This window comes from Dendropsophus ebraccatus, chromosome 11, assembly GCF_027789765.1.
Source record: "Dendropsophus ebraccatus isolate aDenEbr1 chromosome 11, aDenEbr1.pat, whole genome shotgun sequence".
Lineage (NCBI taxonomy): Eukaryota > Metazoa > Chordata > Amphibia > Anura > Hylidae > Dendropsophus > Dendropsophus ebraccatus.
In genome coordinates, this window is record NC_091464.1 from 58,585,640 (window position 1) to 58,609,827 (window position 24,188).

The window sequence follows — 24,188 nt, forward strand, 5'->3', positions numbered from 1 at the left end:
GTATAGACGGATATCCGGGAGGCCCACCCCCCCACGAGACTTGGGTCGGCACAGGAGGGACCTCTGCAATCGAGAGGCCTTATTATTCCAGACAAATTTGATTTGCAGGGATACCAGGGCTTTGAAAAAGGAGGGTGGAATGGACACAGGCACACACTGGAATCTGTACAAGAGCTTGGGGAGAATATTCATTTTCAGGATGGCACAACGGCCAAACCAGGAGAAGTAACCCCTGGACCATTCTGAACAGCTAGCCTGAATACTGGCCAGGAGGGGGGGAAAGTTCAGCTCATACAGTCTTCTGAGGTCAGAAGGAAGGGATATGCCCAAATATTTAAGGGCGCCGGACGCCCATCTGAAGCGGAAGGAGGAGCGGAGCGCAGACACCACCCTGTCCGATAGACCCACGTTCATAGCCTCAGACTTGCTAAAATTAACTTTGAAGTTGGAGAGGCGGGAGAAGACGTCCATCTCGTTAATAAGAGAGGGTAAGGAAATAGCGGGGTTAGAAACAAAAAAGAGCAGGTCATCGGCATAAGCGGCCACTTTATGGATGGTGTTGCGCACCGGGACTCCCCCCACATCAGTGTTGGCACGTATCCTGCAAAGGAACGGCTCCAAGGTGAGTATGAAAATGAGGGGTGACAAGGGGCACCCTTGTCTGGTACCGTTCCTAATGTGGAAGTCTCCCGATAGGAGGCCATTCACCCTGACCCTAGCAGATGGTGTGTGATAAAGGGCGAGAATCCAATTCAGGAAGCCCCGTCCCAGGCCAATGTAAGAGAGCGTCTCCGACATAAAAGACCAATTCACACGATCAAATGCTTTCTCAGCATCGGTGGAGAGGACCATGAGTGGAAGGTCCCGGGACTTGGCCACATGAAGAAGATTAATCGCCCTGACGGTATTGTCTCTCGCTTCCCTGCAGGGCATAAAGCCCACTTGGTCCGGGTGAATCACCTCCCCCAGGAGCCCCACAAGTCTGGTGGCAAGGATCTTAGAAAAAAGCTTTAGGTCAACGTTAAGGAGAGAGATCGGGCGGTAACTACTACATAGTGCCACGTCCTTCCCCTCCTTAGGGATGACCACAATATGTGCTCGAGTAGCGTCCAGAGGCAATTCTCCCCCCGCGGCCAAGGAATTGAAGGCAGACAAAAAATGTGGGGATAACTTCCCAAGAAACATTTTATAGTAGCCCAGGGTAAACCCGTCCGGGCCAGGCGCTTTGCCCGTCTGAGATTCCTTGACCGCCAGGGTGAGCTCCTCTCCAGTTATGGGGGCCTCTAACGCCTCTGCCGCCTCTGTTGCAAGTCGAGGCATCCCTGAACTCAAAAGATATTGTCTGATGCGTTCCTGGAAGCCCTGACCTGTGGTGTTAGGGTTCGAATTATCTATGTGGTATAGCGCGGCGTAGAAATCCTTGAAAGCATTTGCAATATCAGCCGGCATGTGTAGGGGGACTTGGGCAGCGGAAAGTATCTTCGGTATGTAGGAACGAGCCTGTTGCACTCTAAGAGCCCGAGCCAGCGCCCGCCCCGGCTTGCCGCCATGCTCATAGTAATATCTCTTGCACTTCGATAGAGTGGCTTTTGCCTTGTGCTGTAAGTGAGCTTTCAGCTCCTCTCTCCTAGACAGCAATGTGGCAGTAGCGTCTGGGTCCTGCGCTCTTTTATGCGCAACCTCAAGATCTTTAAGTTGGGACAGTAAACGTTCAGTCTTAGCCATGTGTTCTTTTTTCAGTCTGGAACCGTGCTTTATAAGCACGCCCCTCACCACACATTTATGCGCTTCCCACAGTGTCAAGGGAGAAACCTCGGAGGAAGAGTTTTCTTGGAAATAATTTTCCAGCGAGTTTTGGACATCCGTCCGAACCAAGGGGTCCTGCAGGAGGGACGAGTTTAGTTTCCATTGCCACTGTGAGGCTCGCAATGGGGGTAGGTCTAGCGTGATTGTCACTAAGGCATGGTCTGAAAAGGTTATACTGTCAATGGATGATGTCCTAGCTAGGGAGAGGTCCCTATGACGAAGTAAAAAATAGTCAAGTCTGGAGTAGGATTTATGGGCTGGGGAATAGAAGGTAAAGTCTCTGTCAGATGGGTGACCTAGGCGCCATATATCTACCAGGCGATGGTCATGTAGCGTCTGTCGGAATCAGCGTAGCATAGCGAGGCTAAGGTGTGAGGACCCGGAAGATGTGTCTACCGACGGGTCAAGGGTCACATTAAAGTCCCCTCCTACCACAAGGGTCCCTTCCACAAAGTCGTCCATGGAGTCAAGCATGGTGGCAAGTGCTTGCGCCTGTCCCACATTGGGGAGGTACAGTGAGGCGAATGTAAAGACGTGTGAAGCAATGCGCCCCTTAAGGAGCACCATCCTACCTGCATCGTCCCTCCTGGTATCCATGTGTTCCCACGGAAGATTTTTGGATATCAGGATGCTTGACCCACATGATTTCGGATTAGGAGAAAAGCTGTGGTAGGCAAAAGGAAAATATGTGTTAGAAATGGAGACTGGTTGGGATTCCATCATGTGTGTCTCCTGCAGGAAGGCTACGTGCAATTTTTGTTTCCGCAGGAAGTTGGCTAAGATGGAACGCTTGCCCTGGTCGTGCAGCCCCTTCACATTCAAGGAGCCCACCCGGAGATCGACCTGTGGTGAGGACATAGTGCCAGGCGTGGGGGAGGGAGGGGGGGGGAAGGGGGAGGAGGGGAAGGTAGGGGACGAGGTAGGAGGGGGGAAGGGTAGGGACAGGCGAAGCAGAGAAGGGAAGGGGGTAATAGGACAAGCTACCCCGTTCAACCCAAAACGGGTATGGACTGGGAAAGAAAGAAGAAGCAAGGAGAGAGTATTAGCTGCCACAGGCAGAAGAAGAACAAGTAAGAAGAGAAGATGGGCAGCGCCCGAAAGAATCTTCACCGAAGACCACCTAACTGAGGTCCCCGAGAAGAGAAGGAAAAGGTAGGGCGCAGAAAACCATGGGGAGAGCCGTATCCAGCGACCGCCACAACTGGCGAGAACGTTCTCCGAGGAAACACTGCACCCCCCCCCCCCCCCCCCCCCCCCCGAAAAAACGGAGAGGGGCAGTGCTCCACGGGGCACAATGCTTAGCGGAGTAGCGAAACCTTAAATGAACAGCTATCTATCCTAGAAACAAATGTGGTGGGGTCTAAGTGGGAGCCCCACATCCAGTGGTGTATAACCGTGTGGGTGATACGAGGTCCCTAATAGAGAAACTGTAAGGCACATTTAGACAGGGCAGAGAGATGACATGGGGTAAACATGGAAGGGAAACAGAAATATCCAGTCATAAGCCCCCACAAAAGACTACACCACAAACAAACATAGGGCAGGGGGGACACCCGTCACACCGAACCGAAGTCCAGCAAACCCCTGAGAGAGTTCGGCAGTCAGGCCTCACTTGGCAGGGGCGCGGATAAGTCTGGGCCCGAGTTAAAGTCCAGCGGAGGCGGTGGCGCAAGTGGAGCTTCCAACAGGAACGATGAGCGGCGACGGCAACGTCCTTGAGGTACTGGCGGTCGATCCAGGGACAGCCAGTCGGGAATAGAGATCGGTGGGACCCCGAGGAAGGCGAACAGGCTCGGCAGCTCGTCCGGACAGCGGAGCAGGAATGTATTCTCCTGTTTCTTCACAATGACATGAAAAGGATGGCCCCATCTATACGAGGCTCCCGCTTCTCGTATGGTCCCTAAGAGAGGCTGCAAGGACCTGCGCATGGAGAGGGTGCGGGAGGAAACATCAGGGAATAGGCGGATAGTCGCATCCTCAAAGTTTATCTCCCCGTAATCCCGTGCAGCTCGTAGGATGGCCTCCTTGTCCACATAATAATGTAGTCTGCACAGGATGTCTCTGGGCGGTCCATCTGCGGATTGGGTTCTCGCCACCCGGTGCACACGGTCTATCACATAGGTGGCGTCTGCGGGGCGACGGGTAATAAGATTGAAGATGGCGGGGACCCGTGATAGTAGGTCATCCTGCGGGCCACGTTCAGGAAGGCCCTTCAGCCGGACGTTGTTGCGCCTCCCTCGGTTCTCCTGATCGTCCACTAAAAGGGCCATAGCTTGCAAGTGGCTCCGGGAGCGGGTGGAATCAGCTTCTAGGGAGGAGACTCTGGAGGTGAGGGCGGCTATGGCGTCTTCCCCAGACGAGGTGCGGACGTCTAATGCTGTCACGTCTTCCCTCACAGCCTCTAACGCTTGCTGCTGTGCAGCCTCTATCCGCTGCAGTACCTGGTCCAGGTCTTGCTTGGAAGGGAGGGCTTGTATTAGGCTGCGAAGCAGCTGTAACTCACTGTGAGTCCTGCAGCACGTGTCCAGAGGGGTCCGTGTCCGTCGCCCCCAGTGTCGGGGGAGACCTTCTAGCGGGCGGATAACAGTCCAGGGTCTCAGCATTGGCAGAACCGGAGGGAAGCTGGTCACCCCAAGCCTCTGAGGAAGCATCGGGATTAGATTCCGCGGTGTTATGCTGTGAGGAGGAGGCCGGCGCCATGTTGCTGCGCATGGAGGCCTGCAGCGCTGCCGGGGACGGCCTGAAGAAACGGTCAATGCCAGGGGTGGAGGTGGTAGACCTGGTCATCGGGCGGGTCAGGGGGTCTGCAGGGATGCCCTGAGGCTTGGGCATGACAGATAGCCGGTATTAGTATCCGCTGACGATGTCTGCAGGCGGCCGCTGGAACGGAGCTCCAGTGAAACACGTCTTCACGGCTCCATCGCTAAGCCACGCCCCTCCACAGCTTCTAAAGTATAAATATTTCTTTATTTGCGCATCAAAACATAAAAGACAAAACAAAGTGAGCAGTGAGCTAAACTGCAGTGAGCTCACTGCTCACTTTTTGTTTTGTCTTTTATGTTTTGATGCGCAAATAAAGAAATATTTATACTTTAGAAGCTGTGGACACTAACCTTTTTTGAGTGTTAGACCCCAACAGGAGGACAAGTCAGAGATCACCCCAACCAATGCCGTGAACCTCTAAAAACAATGCAGGGCGGTATCCTAGGACAGAGGAACTGACCCTATTTAGAGCAAAGCAACAGTACAAATGTCTATGTTCTCTATCTCGCAGTCCAGACGACATCGGATAATTTCGCTAATCTCAGGTAACTAAGACTTGGGCTTGTGTCACCCTGATAGGATGGGTACCCCGACATTGCAGGGCAGAAGGGGGTTAGTAAAACATGGGGACAAGTATTCTTCTCCTTTTTTTTCTCTCAAGTATCTCAAGTTTCGGCAGAGCACACTACTACCCTGGGTTGGGCTCTCACGACAAACTCTTCTCCTCACTGCTCAACTGTAAGCTACACCAGCACTGCTATTCTACCTCAGCACTTAAAGTATCTCCCAGTACAGATCCAGTGAATCCAAGTCTGTACCAAAGAAGTTGTCTATTACCAGCGTATCCTGTATCACAACAGACTATTAGTAAAGCCATTCTATTTATTTTACTGGGGCTCGGTAATCATTGCACGAGCACATACACACATCGGCTACACATTCCTTGGGTCACTCTCCCCTTTCTGTAGGTGGCGGTACCAATAGTCCGGGGGGGTTATCTCCTCACTATGGACCACTGTGACAAGGGGCCAAGGGACCCATCACAACCCGGCAGGTCACCGATCATTGGGGAACAGTATAGCCAGCCTTAACATAAATGCAGGCGTAACACCAAACCTGTGTGCTAAACTAGTACTGGCGTTATGACAGTACCATCACTGGCTAGGCTGTACTGCACTACCAACCACCATAGAAGTGGCATCACCGCTACCACCTCAGTGTGTGACCAGTAGTACCACACCACACATACATCAATGCAGTCCAGCTATTGCATAATGGGAGTTGTAATTTTGCAACAGTCCAAGTTTGGGAACACTACCCTCTATAGTCTCCTCTGTGTTCCCACTCTTTAACATTATGACCATAGTTCTGCATAGGAGCTGTGTGTGAAAAACGGTAGATTATGCTTCCATAACAAAACAATTGTTCCTAGTTCCTTAAGATCCAATGGGAATGAATTGGATGCTATTTTGCTGTGAGCGAATTGCAGTGCATGATTCCTGGTTATGTGTGACCGTACCTTTTAATGGAATCATAACACATCAAATTGACCTCCATTAGGTTGCGATATCTACTACGATTGGCTTCTTTCCCTCCATCTATATCTATCTATTCACTCTGGGCCCTATCCACAGTGCTGTTTATAACTGCATATTGCACCACTGTGTATATTTGTAAAGGAGTTTCTCTTTTTGATAAAAAATATAATTCTGGATATGTGAAGCCACCACTACGGGGAAGCCAGCAGTGTACAATGATATACAAGTACTTGAAGAAGCACTCATCATCACTCCTGCTGTGTCATTTGTTTCATCCCAGCTCAGCTACATCCATTCATTTTATTATTTTACCTGGGTCATGTGACCTCTGATCGGCCACTATCTTGATTTTCAGTTTTCAAACCTCATCCTCTCCTTTCAAATCTGCTATCAATCCCATGATACATCAGCATCACATGGGCAGATATGGCAAGTACCATATCTACCTGCTGAGAGGGGAAGGGAGTTGGGGGGGGGGGGGGGGGGCAGTGTAATAATCCTCATCTCTACATATCTCTAAAAAAAGACTATAAATCTACAGTCAGGGAGGCCGAACTGTCTTTAAATCCACAAATAATGTGTGTTCACTTACTGTATAGCGCTACAGTGTATGCTTAAATGATCCAAAATAGTTTACTGAAAGATACTGTGCTATAAGAATGGATCTTTTCTAAAGTATGTTTCCCTGCCTTCCCTTAAATGTATAGGTATTGAAACTACTGTGTAGAACACAATGTATACGCTGATGATGTAAAGCTAGTGTAAAACCATTCACTTTGCTAATGTGCTGCTGGGGAGTAAATAGTACTCAGTAACTATTGTAACAATCCTAGAAGAGAGTGGCATCACAACCTGGGTACCCCCCGGCCTGTCGGTAATGCCGATGTGTGCTCCATCCGCGAGGTCACATTGAATGATAGGTTTGCGCCAGCGTAGCCTTCTCAATGTATGTCTGTATATCAATACTGCTGAATACCTGGTAGTCTTGAGATGTAGTAAGGTTGTGGGTTTCATAGATTCCTCGATTCTTCTGTATCTTCTCAGTAGTTGTGAGTTTTGAGGTTTCGGGTTGGGAGTAGGCCCCGGCCAGTGGTAGTTGTAAATAAAGCCAGGCATACACATAAGATTACTGTTTGGCCAACATCTATGTCTCCTGTTTCCTCCACTGAGCATGTGTTCTCTGTGGGGAGAAAGGAGAATGCTAGAGTCTTCTAGTAGTGTTCCTCAAGAACAATAGGACTGGGCCCTTGAAATCCCCCCACCCCTTCTCTCTCTCAGACAACTGGGAACTGTCAGGAGGCTCCCATAGACATTAGATAGTCAATTGTTCCAGCTGGATTGGATTGGGTTTGGCTAACACTTGGTAGCTATGATAGCCTTTGTGTTATCTGACGCTGTGTCAGTGTTTACTGTCATTCCTGTAGCCTATTCTTGAACCATGTCCAAACCCATATACGGGAAGCTGTAGGATGTAGCGGTGTGAGAGGCAAATAAAATAAATGTTATATTTAGTGTCGCAGTCCAATTAAGAATGTATTTTCCTAAGAAATAACTTTCTTTTAGTGAAAAAGTTTTGAGGGCCCATGCATTCGCTCTGCTGTCCAAAAAAATCATTCTCATGACCTTTATAAACTCCAGCCGTGTGAGATCCAAACATCTGTCATCCTTGTAAATGGCGGTCCACCAAGGGTTGCCAGGGGGGATACACAGATGGACGCACAGTGTAGTTATCCTTGCCCAGAGAAATAGATGCAGTAGCTCCAGCCTGTTACCTTACGAACTCCTGATTGTGGTGGAGTATGCAACCCAAAAAAAGTGCATGAAGAGGGTTTTCTATCCCCGCTCTTCATGAGTTGGGTGGACTATAGTTCTAAGGGCCATGCTTCTAACAGCGGATGGAAGAGGAGGTGGACAAGCACAGGAAGGGGTGCTGTCTTTTTTTTATGTGGCCTCTTATCTGTGCACACGTCTGGATACTGATGTATGGTATAGTCCCCAAGATCTGCAAAAGATCCTTCAGAGATTTTCAGGTTCTAGCTGATAACCCCACCCATGAGGTTCCGCAAAGGACAACCCCATCAGAACCTGACCATAGAATAAATCACCTGTTGTCAGGGGCCGTTTAAATAATTGTAGGCAGATCATGTTTGACCATACTTGCCTGCTTTCCTGAATTCCCAAGACTCTTCTAAATAGGGACAATCTCCTTACATAGCAGGAATTTGTCCAACAAAGGGCGAGCTTGTGGGATAGATATATAGCTGTAGATGCCTCATGGCAATAGGTATGTAAACAAGCTTTGCTGTTGTTGGAGCCCACAAGATCTGCTCCTGGATTAGGTCCAAAAGATTATAAGGGTACAAACCCACACACCGTATACGCAGCAAATACGCAGCAGTTTGATGGTGAAGATTTGATGTTGTGTTCAGTTATTTAGATCTAATCTGCTGCGTATTTGCTGCGAATTTGCTGCGTATCGCAGCAGTAAATACGCTGTGTATACGGTGTGTGGGTTTATACCCTAAAGCAGTTTTAGTTTCTTACACAAGTCCTTGTGGTAGCCCTGCCCATGAGGTTCAGCAAAGTACAACCTGAATATGACATTGACCAATAAATATTGTGGCTGTTATAATATTTAAAAGAAATATATAAAATCTCTCTGCTTCGTTGTCAGGTTGTCTGCTGCAGTGTAGTAGGTGACTGTCTACAATTTGCCGTGCGGGTTACCCGGACCCTTCCAGCCAACTCGGGATGCCAGGTGTACAGCGTTCGCATCACACCGCTACATATAAATGTAAGTGTGTAGTGTCATAACTCTACAGCTCTTGGTATTGATGGAGAACAACACTGTACATAGCTAGTACTGCTCTCAGCTGAAAAGTGATACAGTTGTATCCAGTCTAGACAATGCTCTGTGAGCTAAACAGCCTGGACTTCAGACTTGAAATGCAAATTAGAAAGTTGTAGATTTTTCATTATACACTGGGATATATAGTATACGGCTCCTGGATGTTTACTCTTTGTATCTTGGTTCCATCTTTCTCCCCTTCTAGTTGGAGCTTCGTATAAAGGAAGGGGAAGGAAGAGACGTCCAGGTCACCTGGTCCATGGGAAACTTCTGCGATCTCGATCTTCAAGTTCAACCAAAAAATAATCTGGAGGTCAGTCAGTAAGTTGTGCTGTTTTATCTCCTCCATGTTGGCTGTTTCCTTGATGACTGAGCCAAGTTCTGATGTGGAGTCTGGAGATGGCAAACATGTATGAACTTGGGGAAATATCAGCTTGTGTATCTATAGGTTTGACTCCCTCTCATATATGTGTCACATTGGCAGACCCCTGGAGCAAGTGCAATCAGGGAGACACTGGAGGACATTCTGAAGAACCTCATGGGCTGTGTGAGACCTCAAGTAGACCTGAGCAGCAAGCCTACAGACGTCAAGGAGTATCAGGTATATGATCACCTCTCGGTCCAACTATGAGCGAACACTGGGGATGGGGGGGGGGGCGGCATACCATGGAGGCAGAGAAGGGGCACATGTAGCATAGGGGTCCCCAAATCTTTAATCTATATATATATATATATATATATATATATATATAAAATTATAATTTTTTTTTTTTTTTCTTCTCGTTCTGTGACCTTGCATAAAGCTCTGCCTTCACAAAGTTACATGATACCCTCCTCTATACATTTCCAGAATATTCCTGGCATCCATTCCCCAGTAATCTGTCCTCCAAAACCGCCCCGAGCTCATGAGCTGAAGCTTCAAGTGCGCAATATTAAAGCTGTGCTGGCAGGAAATGTCGACACCTCAGGTAAGTGATGAAGATCATATCTTATGGGCAAAAGGGCCCCGTACCCATAACTACTCGGAACACCCTCCACAGGGTTCATGGTAGAGAAAGGGCTGAGCACTCACAACCTGTGGACAGGAATGGCACTGTTTTTTGTGTTTTTTTGTGGAGCACAGCTTTTCTAATCATTTAAATCAAGGTTATCTTTTTTTTTTCTTTAAGTTTTTTTTTTTTTTTTTTTTACTTCTGCTTTCCTTTTAAAACTCTGTATTCACAATCTGACCCCCCCCCCCCCCCCCCAAACCACTTGTACCTTCGGATAGCTGCTTTTAATCCAAGATCTGTCCTGAGGTCCGTTCAGCAGGTGATGTAGTTATTGTCCTAAAAAACAACTTTTAAACTGGTAGCCCCGTGCCCAAAGGTCGGTGCTTAGATTGTGTATGCATTAGGCTGGCCCACACCCTCTCTGTCAATCCTCCCCACCCTCCTCATGATTAGAAATGCTCCAGATTGTCTACTATTCATCACCTGTGTCAGCCCGGAACATAGGCTGGATTGTTAAGTCACTTGTGCAATGTTCAGACAGGGGAAAATGTTTCAGTGGCATTCCTAATGATGAAGAGGGTGGGGAGGAGGGACGGAGAGGTAGTGCAAAGTTAGGGCACCGGCCGTTGGGCACGGGCTGCAAGTTTAAAAGTTGTTTTTAGGACAATAACTGCATCACCTGCCGAACGGACCCCAGGACAGATCTTGGATTAAAAGCAGCTATCCGAAGGTACAAGTGGTTTGGGGGGGTCAGATTGCGGGTGCAGAGTCACTTTAAAACTTTTCAAACATTTTTTCTATTAATTTTCCTTTTAGTTTACTTTCCTCCCATTTCATTAGCTCCTTCCTTTCTTTTATTCCTACATTTCCGTCCTTCTATCCTTCTATTCCTTCCCTCCCATCTATCTCCTTCTTTCCTTCCTTTGTTTGCTTTGTTTGTTCCTTCCTTTCCTTATTTCCTTTCCCTACCTTCTTCCCTCCTTTTCTCTCTCTCATTCTCCTCCTTTGACTTTCTTAGACTTCTAGGTCACACACCACCCCTGCAGCCCTACATGACACAGGACATAGTTCATCACTTTTTGCCTACAGTCGTCTTTTATCTCCTTGTTATTTCTGCATACAATATTATCATGTACTGTACATAGACTGTAGTGTTGATCTCCCTGCAGGGATGGTGGTGTGCTCGGCACAGCTCAATGACCCCGTCCAGAGGTTCACTACCGCAGCTATACAGCATAGCCTGAGCCCTAGCTGGGAGGATGAGTTTGTATTGTAAGTATACTGGGGATGATGGCGCTTCCTATAGCAGTGGGTCACATCTATGTCTTCATACTGGAATTCAATTGGCCTACACTGTAATATAAGTTATTAACCCTGCAGGCTTCTCTGAGAAGTGTTCACATCAGTATAATAAATATTACTATGGGATTTGCTGAGCCTTGGGTTTTATGTCTCTTTAAAGTCAATGACTGTGACAGATTATGATGCGTCAGTTTTCATTATCTGGGCCAGTAAAAGACGGCTTCCTGTTAAATCATCGATATATCCTATTCATTTCTATGGGAACATGATGAGAGAGAACATCAATAAGAATAGAAGCAAAGCATTGTACAGAGGTCCTATGGGAATGAATAGAAGCTGCTGATATATCTGTTTACATCAGGAATGGGGAACCTGCTGCTTTTCAGCTGTTGCAAAGCTACAATTCCCATCATGCCTGGACAGCCAATGCTTTAGTTTTGGCTGCCCAGGCATGATGGGGATTGTAGTTTTGTAACAGCTGTGGGCAGAAGGTTCCTGATTCCTGGTTTAGACTCCTCCTGGATGCAGCTTATCTCCCTGAGAACAAAAGGTTCAGGCATGTTAAACCCTCTCTTTCCCTGATAGATGAGTTGGGAGGCCACTTTATATATAGTAGATGGTCAGCACAGGTCTGTTATGTATGTAGCCTCTAGTCTATCACCCGGACAGGAGTATAGTGTCCCTCTTTGAAGAGGACTGACAGGAAGTACAGAACAGTCCCTGCTCCCAGCACTTTGCATCTCCATACATGTATGTGAATGATCTTACAGATATGTGTCTGGAACACTGAACACATTACAGGAATCTGAGAAATGCATAATGCCTCCTTGTAGGATTCCAAGCAATGTGTCAGACTTTCCAGCCTGGATACTCAGAATTTCCCTCCATGGGGACAGCGCAGGAAGCCGGGCCCCTCCACATCTCTAGGCCTATGTGCTGCAAATAAAATCCACTTATGACTTGGGAGTATTTCAAAAGTTTTGAATGGTCAGAGTCTTGCTGCTGATCACCAGAACAAATGGGGATTGGCATGTGGCAGCCCACTTCCACTGTCAGTCGTCTCCATCCAGGCAGCCCCATAGACTTATAATGGAGCTGCCTAGACAGAGATGGTTGTGAGCCTTGATGTTGCCATGCATTCATTCTCCTGATCAATGGGGGTATCCGCAGTGAAACCCCCGGCCTTCAAAACCTTTTACATGTCCTTGTGACTAGTATTTTTATGTCAGAGTCCATTAAAAAATGTACAAAATATATATCCCAGTTAAAAAAATTTAAAATATTTAAAAACAGAGAAAAAAATTGTGTGATTTCCCATACCTATGGGGAGATACCTGAAAAAATTAGCACAAAAAAAAAAAAAACCCTGTAAGGCCACAGGAACATTAAAAAAAATGCTGTGGACATACTTTTTTGGTGTGGCTTTTTCTTTTATTTCTATTTATTTTTGTATTTGTGCTGTCTACATTTTATTGTTGGAGCAATATATAATTTGCAATGTTTTAAAACTTTTTTTCAAGCTTACCCTTTCTCCTTTATGCATTTTAATTTGTGCAAATATATATCAAATTCTCTTACGATATGATTAATTTGCATGTTTCTTTATGTGTGGTTTGTATGCAACCTATTGAGTAGAGTTGTGCAAAAATTTAGCAACTTTTTAGAGTGTAAGTACCATTTCAGAAGGCTTTTGACAAGTCATAAAGACATATGAAGAGTTACCATCAGTGGGGGTCTGGGTGCTTCTTACTGTTGAGCGCTCACTGAAGAGAGGCTCCATAGAACGTCTATAGACCATATCTTGAGTGAGCAAGTAAGCTGCAAGCTGCAAATTAACCTTGCAGCTCAAACAATCCTTGTATCGTTCATGCGACCATGTAAACTGACAGTACAGAAATTTATATATCCTTGCTGTCAGTTTCCAGATCACATAAGCACACACTTACCTTTTGCTGCTGTGTGATCTTGCATCTGGTTCTCCCATCCTGCTCTCCACTCACTGCCTCCTCCCCCAGCTGTCAATCATTCTGGGGGAGGCGGGGTGGCCTTAAGATACAGTGGTGGCTGGATGGGAGAGCCGGAGAGCGGGATGCCAGGTCACACAGCAGCGCAGAAGGTAAATTTTCACTGCATGTGTGATCTGGAAACTGACGGCACAGATATATACATCTCCCAGAACCCAGTATATGCATATCTTTGCTTAGTTTCCCTTTGCTATTGGCTGCACATCGGTTTACAGTCTAAAAGATACGATCAGCCGAGGATCAGGCATTTTACTGCTCCTTGGCTGATCGCTGCCTTATTACTCAGGCCACAGGAGCGTCTATAGCAACACTCTTGGCTGATCATTGGCCTGTGTAATAGGCCCTTAAATTATGACGTTTCCATTCACTGAGATCTTAACCTCACAAACTTTTTGATATGACTGGTCCCCTACTAGCCACCTTTCATATATAATATATATATGGACAATCGTCTCAGCTGTCAGAGCTATGATGCCCACACTCCTGCACATGCTTCCATGATGCAATACCCAGATAGCTGTCAATGAATGCAGAGCAAGGCATGAAGAACCTCTCCAGACAATGAATGCCTTCTTCTACAAATAGTCTATGTGACATTGCTGGCATTCCAGACACTTCCCTTCCACCTCATTGCATTCAAGATCATCCCTGATCCAGACTACATTCCCTGTTAGTTCGTATCTTTTTAAGTAGCACAGAGTATTTCAGGAGCGGGGAGTTCTGATCTTATGGGGGCAGTGATGTGATGATGATGAGGGAAGGGAATGGAGACAGTGGAAAATCATAGAGGATAGGTTATTATGTGATGGACACAGCCCTTTGGTAGTCTTGGCTTAGGTGGCCTCTATATACACTGATCTAGCACTGGGTACAGGTTGGCAGAGCAGGGATGTGTGACATTGTAGGTGACTGTATCACACACAATAGCTGTAGTGTCCCCGCTGCCCTCATGTTACTGGGAATTTCCAGGCTTTCATTTTTACACATGGCTGCAGCTCTATTCATTACACCTGCGGGGTGGGGGAGAGTATACAGCTCTGTATGAGGGTATATAATCCAGACCAGCTGACAGCCTCATGTATGGGGAATGTTCTACAGGGTAATAGAGAAAAAGATCAGATACTATATACATAAAGCATCATCCATATATACTGTGTCCACAAAGTCACTCCATAGTATATTTTTACTAGCCGTGTAACTATCTACCAGGGTCCCTATATAACAATATCATCTAGATTAGGGCCTGTATATCCATATCATTTGTATCAGTAACAGTACCAGCACATATAACAATACCATTTATATTGGCTACCTTATAAGACCAATATATAGCAATATAATTTATGTTAGGTCCCATATACCAATCATGTTTATATTATGCCGATATAGCAGTTCTGTCTATATTCTGTCCAAATAGCAATCTACATTGGGTTTCTTATTGCTACATAGGAACTAATATATATGGCACTGCTATATCATTTGTATGATCTCCTATATAGCATCAACATCTATATTAGATCATATATAGCAGTATCATTTATGTTCGTTCCCATATAGCATCTATATCTATATTATGTCCCATATAGCAAAACTATCTATTTTAGGCCCTATATAGCAGTAATATCTTTGTTAGGTCTCTATGCTAATCCCATAGTAGTACCATCTATATCAGATCCTATATAGCAATACCGTCTATATTATTTCCCATATAGCAAAACCATGTATATTAGATCCTTTATAGCAATACCATCCATTTTAGGTCCAATATAGCTGTACCATCTCTAATGTTCCATATTACAAGCCATCTATTTTATATTACATATAACAATACTGCTTATATCACATAAAGCAGTGCCATCTATATTATATTACATATAAAAATACTGTAAAAGCTATATTATCCAAAAACAATGGTCTAGCACCAGTGCAGGATAGAAGCTTTTCTATATTCAAAGCTATATTATGTTTCATACAATCTATTTTGGGCATACAGAAATATCTTCTATATGGAAATTCCATAGTAGATCTAACACTATTGCTGCTTCCATCAAACAGATAGAGAATTGGAAATCACCTTCTTCCTTTTCTTCTCCTTTATTGCAGTGAACTCAATGCAAAATCCCGAGAGCTGCAGCTACAGATTTCTGATTCTGAGAAACCAGACGGGAGTAAGTACGATGGCTATAGACACTTCAGGATTGTATTGTAGTACACAGTAATATTCATGTCTATTGCTGTCTGATAATCCAGAATATTTGATAATCTGGCACCATTCATACTACATTGTCATATATTCTAGATTATCATTCATTGTAGTTTTATTGGAGTTGTAGTTTTGTAACAGTTGAAGTGCCACAGATGGGGGAGCAGTTCAATGTCTTAGCTCTGGGTTGACTATGGTATGTGCGAGACCCATGATCATAACAGACCCCATGATCCCAGACCTTGTTCACCCTGGCCATTAAGGGATAGCTGCACAATTTACATGTAGCCCTTTCTCCAATTGGTTACATACTGTCATTTATATCTTTTGCTTTTCTTGAAGGTCCCACATTGGCCTGCACTTCTGTGCCCTTAGATCTGTTCAGGAAGAACCCCTCAGGAAGGCAGAACTATTCCCTCGACCCCAACAACCACTTGTCTGGGTCAATCAGCGCCCAGGTAGGTGTCATGTATACAAATAAATAGGCATTGAAAATATATATAATGGTTGATCCAAAGTGGAATTCTGCTTTAAATTTGAGCTTTGGTCCCTTAGGGACTAGTTTGCACGGACATAGGATTATCTGGTGACATATGATCTGTGTGATTGATTTCAGTTCTTGTTTGTGGAACCGAATGAATTGAAATCCTGGTCGGTGCCAGTCCCTGCGAAAAAAGTAGAGAAGGACCGGACGGTGATGCCTTGTGGTACCGTGGTCACCACCATCACTTCTGTCACTTCAAAGCCGCGGGTTGAGGGAAAGAGTCCAGCTGCTGCCGGGTACAGTGATAAGACATCAGGTATGTTATTCTCAATGATCGCACCACAGGTTACGCTCAGTCATATGAGAGACACCTCTGTGAGGGTCGGTGGTAAAAACTGGTGTAAAAAGACACAAATTATCTGTTCATGTATACATGTGCAGATTCCCTCGCTCCCTCCTCTTCAGTATTCTGATATTGCGTGACACAATAATGGCATGGAAGGTGGCACAGAAGGCCTTTGCTATCTCATTCATGATGTCCAAGAGGCTAAATTTGTGGGGTCTTCCCTCAGGGTAGGGGTCATTCACACATCCTTAGAATTCCATCCCTACACGTACAGTAAGGGTAGCTTCACACATAACTGAATCGCAGCGCCCCTTAACCCGCGGCGGCCTGGTGAATACATTACCCAGAAGTTGGCCGGAGCGCGGACCGATAAAGTATTCACCGTCCGTGTATGGACGGAATGCTACAGACATATGAATGACTCCTAAGGATAATGGTATCTTCCAGGAATGGAGGATGAAGGGGATAGAAACAGCAGGGCAGCTAATGCACCCAGGGGAGATGGGATGGCTCAAAGCGGCGGAAATTCAGGAACCGTATAGCCTGGACCCTCGTCATTTCAAAGTAGAGCCATAACCATGCCTAAGAGGCATGATTTCTCTAACAATTTTCTTAAAATAAAAACATTACAACTGTTCATCGAATTCTGATAGCTCTTGATGTTAGGAGTTTTGTGTACCCTTGCGTTGCGTCGCTTCGCTGTCCTGCTGTATTTTGAACTTTTTACTGTTAAAATAAAGAGAATAAAGTCACAAATTGCTGTTCAGGTAAGAGACTACTTAAATGTCTGACAATGAATGGAGTTAGAGTTAGTAGAGGGGGTCCCTTAGTTATTCATCTCTGTTAGCCATTGTGGAGAGTGTCCTGATATCTCCATACTATTGATTTCAATGAAAATTGTGTAATGCTTCTTCTTTACAGTGGTGGGTGCTGTAGGGGACTTGAACTCATGAAGACAAGTTCTCTTCAAATTGAATCTTTATTCACAACTTTCTGGCCCTTCTCCTTACAGATTCGCCCTCGATAACTCCCCCTAAATTAAAAGTCATTGAGAGGGACTTCTCAGTACAAGCCATTCCTTCCCAGACTGGTGTGGTCAGCAAGGCGCTCTCTTCTTCAGACACAGGTGACACCTTCACGCATCATGTTTTTTTTCCCAGACGTATTACTTTTTCCGCCCCCAAAAAGTTTACTTTTCTTTATTTTTTTGGAACCAGAACTCCTGATGCTGAACGGCTCTGACCCGGTCGCAGAAGTTGCCATAAGACAGCTGAGGGAGTCTTCAAGGCAGTCCCTGAAGTCTCCTCGGAAGAAGAGCACCATCATCATATCAGGGATTTCAAAGGTGAGTGCCTGGTGGTCTGGGTGGATTGTGGCTACTACAGGGTCAACAGGAGCCCCCTCATCCAAAATTCTTAGATATTACCCGTAAGGGTGGAAGGAAAAGTAGAGCCATAACCATAGGCAGAAATATATGAGGCTTTAGCCTGTATTACGTTAAAGGAGAAGTCCAATGAAACTTAAAAAAGGGAGAAAGTCAGGGTGTGTGGAAAAATAATAAAGTATTCTTACCGGTTCCTGTAGCGCCGCTCCGAGGTCCCATTGACTGCCGCCGGTCCCTGGCAGCTCTTCCAGCTGCAGTGTTGCATACCCAGCTCTTCCAACTGCGGCGTAACTTACCCAGCTAAACGATTGCCTGCCCCAGTCACCAACTAGCTGAGTGGGTAATCACTCAGTCTGGGCATGGCGCTGCAGCTGGAAGAGCCAGGAACATGACTTTTCCGTATTCCAACCCAAAATCAAAATTACATCCAGCGGCCATTACTGACCAGGGAGCAGTACAACCAATAACCCCCCCAACCTCCGTGTTTTTTTTTTTTTTTTTTTCAATTTCTTAGGACTTTTCCTTTAATATTCAAAGGGAACTAATTGGCACGATTGTGCTGATGTAGTTCCCAGCAGCAAAGTATATATCTACTCTGCAGTTCGCGGAGCATACCAGCTACGGCTAGTAGGGGAGCCGCTGGTGACTGGTCTCGGCTCTCTGCCTGTCAACTCACCGTGTAGGGATGATTGACAGGCAGAGAGGCCACTAATGAGTATTTTTGTCTGTCAATTATCCTTGCACTGCATGCTGACAGGCAGAGAGCCGTGACTAGTCACTGGCAGCTTCCCGCCCAGATGACTAGTTGCCGCCCCTCTTCTGGCCTTGCATGGCGTTATAAAACCTCTTTTTCCCCGATGTAAAGCTACTGCTACAGCTGTGGCTGGTATGGTCCGCGAGCTTTGGAGTAGATCTATACTGTGCTGCTGGGAACTATATCAGCACAATTATGCTGATTGGTTCCCTTTAATCCTCGCCCCCCCCACACACACACACATTTAGGGTTCTATTATAAGGAGCTGTTATTGGCTGAATGTCTCCTTATGTAATAGACTCAGCGATCATCCAAAAAAGCACCAAATCTTCAGATTTCAAGTGGCTGATCCTTTTATTGTCAGCAAGAGCAGCAGTGCACATACTCGACCACTGCCCCTTCACTGTCACGGCACTTGGCCTTGTTCAGAAACTCAATAATGAATAAATAGAGTGGTGGTCGCATGAGGTGTGCTGCAGCTCCATTTATTCTTGTAATCGGTGGAGGTCCCAGCATTTGGCCCCCCCACCAATCGGCTAGCTGTTCCTATCCTGTAGATAGAGTGGATAACATTTAATATTGTGATAACCCTTTTAAGAAGCATTTACCTCCCTAAGGGGGTGTGGGCTTCTCCTGGTCCTGGTACCTTATGCCCCACCATGATGGCCAGTCTGGTCCGCGATGTTCTTCTGTATGTATAATGCAGAATATAATATAAGACTCTTGTGTCTTCGCAGACTGTGCTTACTCAGGACGATGAGGCCTCTCTCATGTTGAATTACGCGGCCTCCATGGACAGCACAATTCAGAACAACTCGTCCTTCACCTTTGATGAAGTCACTACAAAGGTCACCAGTGATAAGGGTCTGACATTGGCGTCAACGTCCACCGTGCCAGCCATGGGCTCAGAGGATGAGCTTCACAGCGCCTGGGAGCAGGGCAGTCAGCCCGGGGAGTGGAATGAGAATGGAATGGAGGACCCAGACTCTGAATTAGTATCTATCAGTAACCTGAGCATCTCAGAAACGGGGAGCGTCAGGAAATCAAAAGGTCTGTGCTCACTACTGCCTCTGCTGTCAGTACATGTAACTATATACAGTACCTGTTATTTACCATATTCTGAGGCTTCTCATCTACATACATCCTAATACTGCTAGCCTAGGGAACCCCTAGGAAATTTCTACTGAGACAGGTCTTGATGTATACAGCCCCAGTGCAAATAAATGTGCTGTATGCTGGGGTAGTTATACGGTGTTGTGGCAGCTAGGTGGGTGTTGGGTCACTTGGGCACTTGTTAAGGCGGCCAGGAGTGGCGTTGGAACCCATCCCCGGACAAACTAACACTGAGCTTGAAGGAGAGGATAGCCAAGTGTAGGTGCGACAAAAATAGTCCAGCACTTTACCAGATTACGGTTTACAGATGTCAGAAAACTGTTTACTTGAGATCTTCAGTGCAATACAATACAGTAGCAGAAGGGCAGGTGAGAGGTAGTTAGGAGTAGTGGTACAGAGCAAAGAGTAGGGATGCATCTTGGGGGCCTTGTCCTTGTAGTTGTGTACTCTGCCATGATAGTGTGTAGAGAAAAATAATCGTACTCGCGTATAGATAGTGTGCTATCTGTCAGCCTTCTGCCCTAACCAGTTCAGCGAGTGCCAGGTTGGGTAGTATGAGCCCCAGGCCTTTACAACTGGGAGTAGCAGACTTTCCAAGACTACCCAGAAGAGCCGTGCAGACACTAGATATATTTGTCCTACTGGGGTCAGTACCTAACAGTAGAGGTTACTGCCCTTGACTTGTGAAGAAATCCCAGGCGTAGACAAGGTTTCCTCAGAGGACGGCTATCCCTCCCAAGGGTTTAGCACTGCATGTTAATGCAAGTTACTTGCATAGAAGAAAGTTTGCTTGCTTCAGTGTCTCAGTCCCTCTCAAGACTTCCCACCAGGAACTAGCCTGCCTTTTTATAGGGGTAAACTAAGCTGTGTGGTGATTGGTGGGCTGTGGACTGAGATGAGAGAAGTGGTAATGTAGGTGGAAAAAATCAGGGAAAGAACCTGCACCTGTGACTAGACAGAACAGAACATGTGATAAACAACAGTTAACCGATTATACCTTCAGCTGTGCTTAATACAAAAAAATACAACAAAAAGAGAGTGACACCTAGTGGGGAAAAGACATAACAACATAGCCATCATCCCCTTTGTACAATACCTGAAAGATACTGGTGTAATAAAACTTAGTAGAACACCTGTACTGGGACACTGCAAATGGGCTTTTGCAACCCTGTTCACATGTATGGGTACAAAGATGGGGCTAGTTGAGAACATCTTACTCCATTTCTGTGCTAAAATAATTTTATTCCAAGCATCGGTAATGTTAGCCGTTCTGAGCAGGCTAACCTATTCAGGCTGTGGTTGTAGAGGACTAACCTGAGCACTGGGCCCAGTCATCAGCGTAACCTGGACCAGCAAACCAGCTAAGGCAAGCTTAATGTCAAGATCTCTAGATCTTGTGCTCTATCTTAAAGGGGTAGTGCGGCAGTAAAGAATTATTCACAGAATAACACACATTACAAAGGTATACAACTTTGTAATGTATGTTATGTCTGTGAATGGCCCCCTTCCCCGTGTCCCACCACCCTCACCCGTGTACCCGGAAGTGTGGTGCGCTATACATACCTGTCACGTGCCGAACCCCGTCTCCGATCTTCAGTCAGTGAAGTCTTCTTCGGACGGACGGCGAACAGCTCAGACTGTCCCGAATGCTGGCCGCCCTCTGCAGCGTCATCTGATGCTCAGCCGCGATTGGCTGAGCATAACTGTGCTCAGCCAATCGTGGCTGAGCACAGTTATGACGCGGCAGAGGGGGGACGGCGGCAGCGATTCGGCCGGCCGAAGATGACGTTTGCCACAAGATTGAGGACATGCGCGACACGGATCAGGTAATGTATAATGCACCACACTTCCGAGTACACGGGTGGGGGTGGTGGGACATGGGGAAGGGGGCCATTCACAGACATAACATACATTACAAAGTTGTATAACTTTGTAATGTGTGTTATTCTGTGAATAATTCTTTACCGCTGCACTACCCCTTTAAGTGTAGCTCATGTGGTCATGGGTTTCATCACATGGAGCACAGTAGATAAAAGTATTTTTAAACCTAAACCAGACCCTACTTCAGTTCTAAAGCCAACCCTGTGACTAAAATTGTGCCTCGCTGGTCACCACTGTTGCCATTGAGGCCATGGCACTAAATCCCATTGGGCCAAGAACTTAAAGTGAATTTATTAGCAGGTACATCACTAAGATTTTTACATCAACAGACTGGCGCAGAGATGCCGCTGCCGCGGTCCTTTTTTTGGACCGCCACCTGGGCATCCCTGTAAATCTTAGTGATGTAACTACTTGTACATTCTCTTTAATAACACCAAGTGGTCACCAAGGGTTTCCTTGGAATTTAATATAATCTCTCTTCATGCTCCAGGTTAGCTGAAATGTCATGTCACAAAAATAGTGCTTGTGTATGTCTCTTTGTCTCTCCAGAAGGGTTTTAGACCCCCCAAAAATCTTCATGAACTCCTCTTGTAATACATGTGCCTTTCTGAAACTGATGACTCATATGGGTGAATTAGGGTACTTTTAAATGGGCAGACAATATGAGTGCAGTCTAGTAGATTTGTGCTTATTTGTCGAGCCTACCACAAAATTTCAAGGCTTAAACATTGTAAAGGACTGCATGAGCGATTGCTGAATTGTTCATGCAGCTCTTTACCTCCATTATCGTCAGACGCACATCCCCCGTTTCCATGGAGAAAAGTGCTGATGACGAACATCGATTTTAAGCATGCATACAAAATGTGATCAGCTGATCGCTGGACCTGTTGCTCCAGACAATATTGGTCTATTTAGGAGGCAATCACCCAGAGTAATAGGGTCAAGGCAAGAAAAACACATTAGTTTTTAAGGCCGTTTTAAAGGGGTACAAATTTGTAATTTACTTCTATTTAAAAATCTCCAGTCTTCCAGTACTTCCTGTAGGACATATAGCAGCTGTATGTCCTGCAGGAAGTGGTGTATTCTTTTCAGTCTGACACAGTGTTCTCTGCTGCCACCTCTGTCAATGACAGGAACTGTCCAGAGCGGTAGCAAATCTCCATAGAAAACTTCTACTGTTCTGGACAGATCCTGCAGGACATACAGCAGCTGATACTGCTATAGTACTGGAAGACTTGAGATTTTTAAATTATATTTATTATTATCTACATAACTTTCTGACACAAGTTTAGAATGCAGCTTTTTAAGCCAAAGCCAGGAGAGGATTCATTAACCATGAGAGATAAATAAAGGACGCACTTATACTTCTCCATCTTGCTGGACCCAACTGTATGTCACTATAGATCTGGGCAAAATTTGTAAGCTTTTCGGTTGTTTGATTCAATTTCCACCTCCTCCTACCCCAGATCTTTCTTTCTTTGGGAATTGTAGTGCAGAGATGTTGGGGAAGGGGCAGTTCCAGCCTTCTTTGTCCATGACATGACACCCCTATCTATAGATCTAGCCAAGAACTAGATGGAGCAGGTCAGAAGAATGCCCAAATAAGTCAGGGGGTATGGATGTCATTCTTTTGCTGAGGTTTGTTATACTGCTTGCAATGGCTATTCTCTTTTTCTTTTCCAAATACAGGCTGCTGTGGCAAGTGTTGGGGCAAAAATTAAGATTGAAAACTGTTTGTTTTTGAATTTTTTTTTCAAAATCCAGGAGAATTTTGATATGTAAAGAACTTTACAAAAAAAAAAAAAAAAATCTAAAAAAAACAAACACATAAATATGGTGCTAGGAATTTTGATCATTGGAGACAGTGTGAAATGAAAGCTCCATGTTGTCTGTCCTATCATCTCTCATTCGTCATTTTCCTGTTTTGTGTCTCTTTCTCATCGTCTTTCTTTCCATCTCTTCTGTCACCTTAAGAGGATCTTTTCACCAACTCCAATTAATTGCTCACACAGTAAGTCGACACATTTGCCTTCCTTTTTGTTTTGTGTTTTGTGACTTTTTTTTTAGCAAGGTACCATTCATTCGCCTAGGACTATTGATGTAATGGTGATGTGATGGCATTATTAGACATGAATAGACATAATCATCGGCATACTTGTTTTCACAGCATCGGTTGTATAAGGGGTAACATGTACATCGCTCACTGAAGATCGTAACTTCTGGCAGATGAATAAAGGGTTGTGTATTATGATTATACAATACATATCCCTGAAATTCAGGTTATGGGCTTGCTGACTCTCTTGTTTGATGACTCGTCTTGTCCTTTACTATTGAATATGGGATAAACACAGAATTTTATAAAAGGTTTCCAAACAATTAGGTGTCTGTCCATGATTTAACGCCAGTTCTTGAGCACATGCGGTAGTAGGGAAGCCATCGTGATAGGCTATCCTGAGTATGTGGCTGCACACAAGGAAGCAGGACCCCAGCCCCCACTGCTGAGAGATTGTGTGCCCATAATGTTTAGCCCTACCCACAAAATTCCAAGGTAGTAGAAAACACCACCCCTTACATTGACTTCATATGGTTCACTAATGTTTCACTATCACAGTATGAATGGACAATGTATTACTGTAATAGCTAATTTTTCTTGTTTCTCCAAGTGTTCTCTTTAAAATACAATGCATTTTGAAAGTCTTCAGACCCTTTACATTTTGTTATATTGTCGCCTTGTGCTAAGAAAAAAAAAA

At 45.5% G+C, this 24,188-nt stretch overlaps 1 protein-coding gene across 1 annotated transcript in view; it reads left to right on the plus strand.

Moving 5' to 3' along the window:
- The window catches only part of C2CD2 (C2 calcium dependent domain containing 2), a 54,995-nt gene that overhangs the window by 24,294 nt on the left and 6,513 nt on the right, over positions 1–24,188 (plus strand). The window contains exons 4-14 of the mRNA XM_069945147.1: positions 8,782–8,901; positions 9,161–9,268; positions 9,440–9,556; positions 9,806–9,923; positions 11,117–11,219; positions 15,377–15,441; positions 15,819–15,934; positions 16,093–16,276; positions 17,319–17,432; positions 17,524–17,651; positions 19,182–19,494. Coding sequence (XP_069801248.1) covers positions 8,782–8,901; positions 9,161–9,268; positions 9,440–9,556; positions 9,806–9,923; positions 11,117–11,219; positions 15,377–15,441; positions 15,819–15,934; positions 16,093–16,276; positions 17,319–17,432; positions 17,524–17,651; positions 19,182–19,494 — 1,486 coding nt within the window. The remainder of the gene's footprint in view (positions 1–8,781; positions 8,902–9,160; positions 9,269–9,439; positions 9,557–9,805; positions 9,924–11,116; positions 11,220–15,376; positions 15,442–15,818; positions 15,935–16,092; positions 16,277–17,318; positions 17,433–17,523; positions 17,652–19,181; positions 19,495–24,188) is intronic.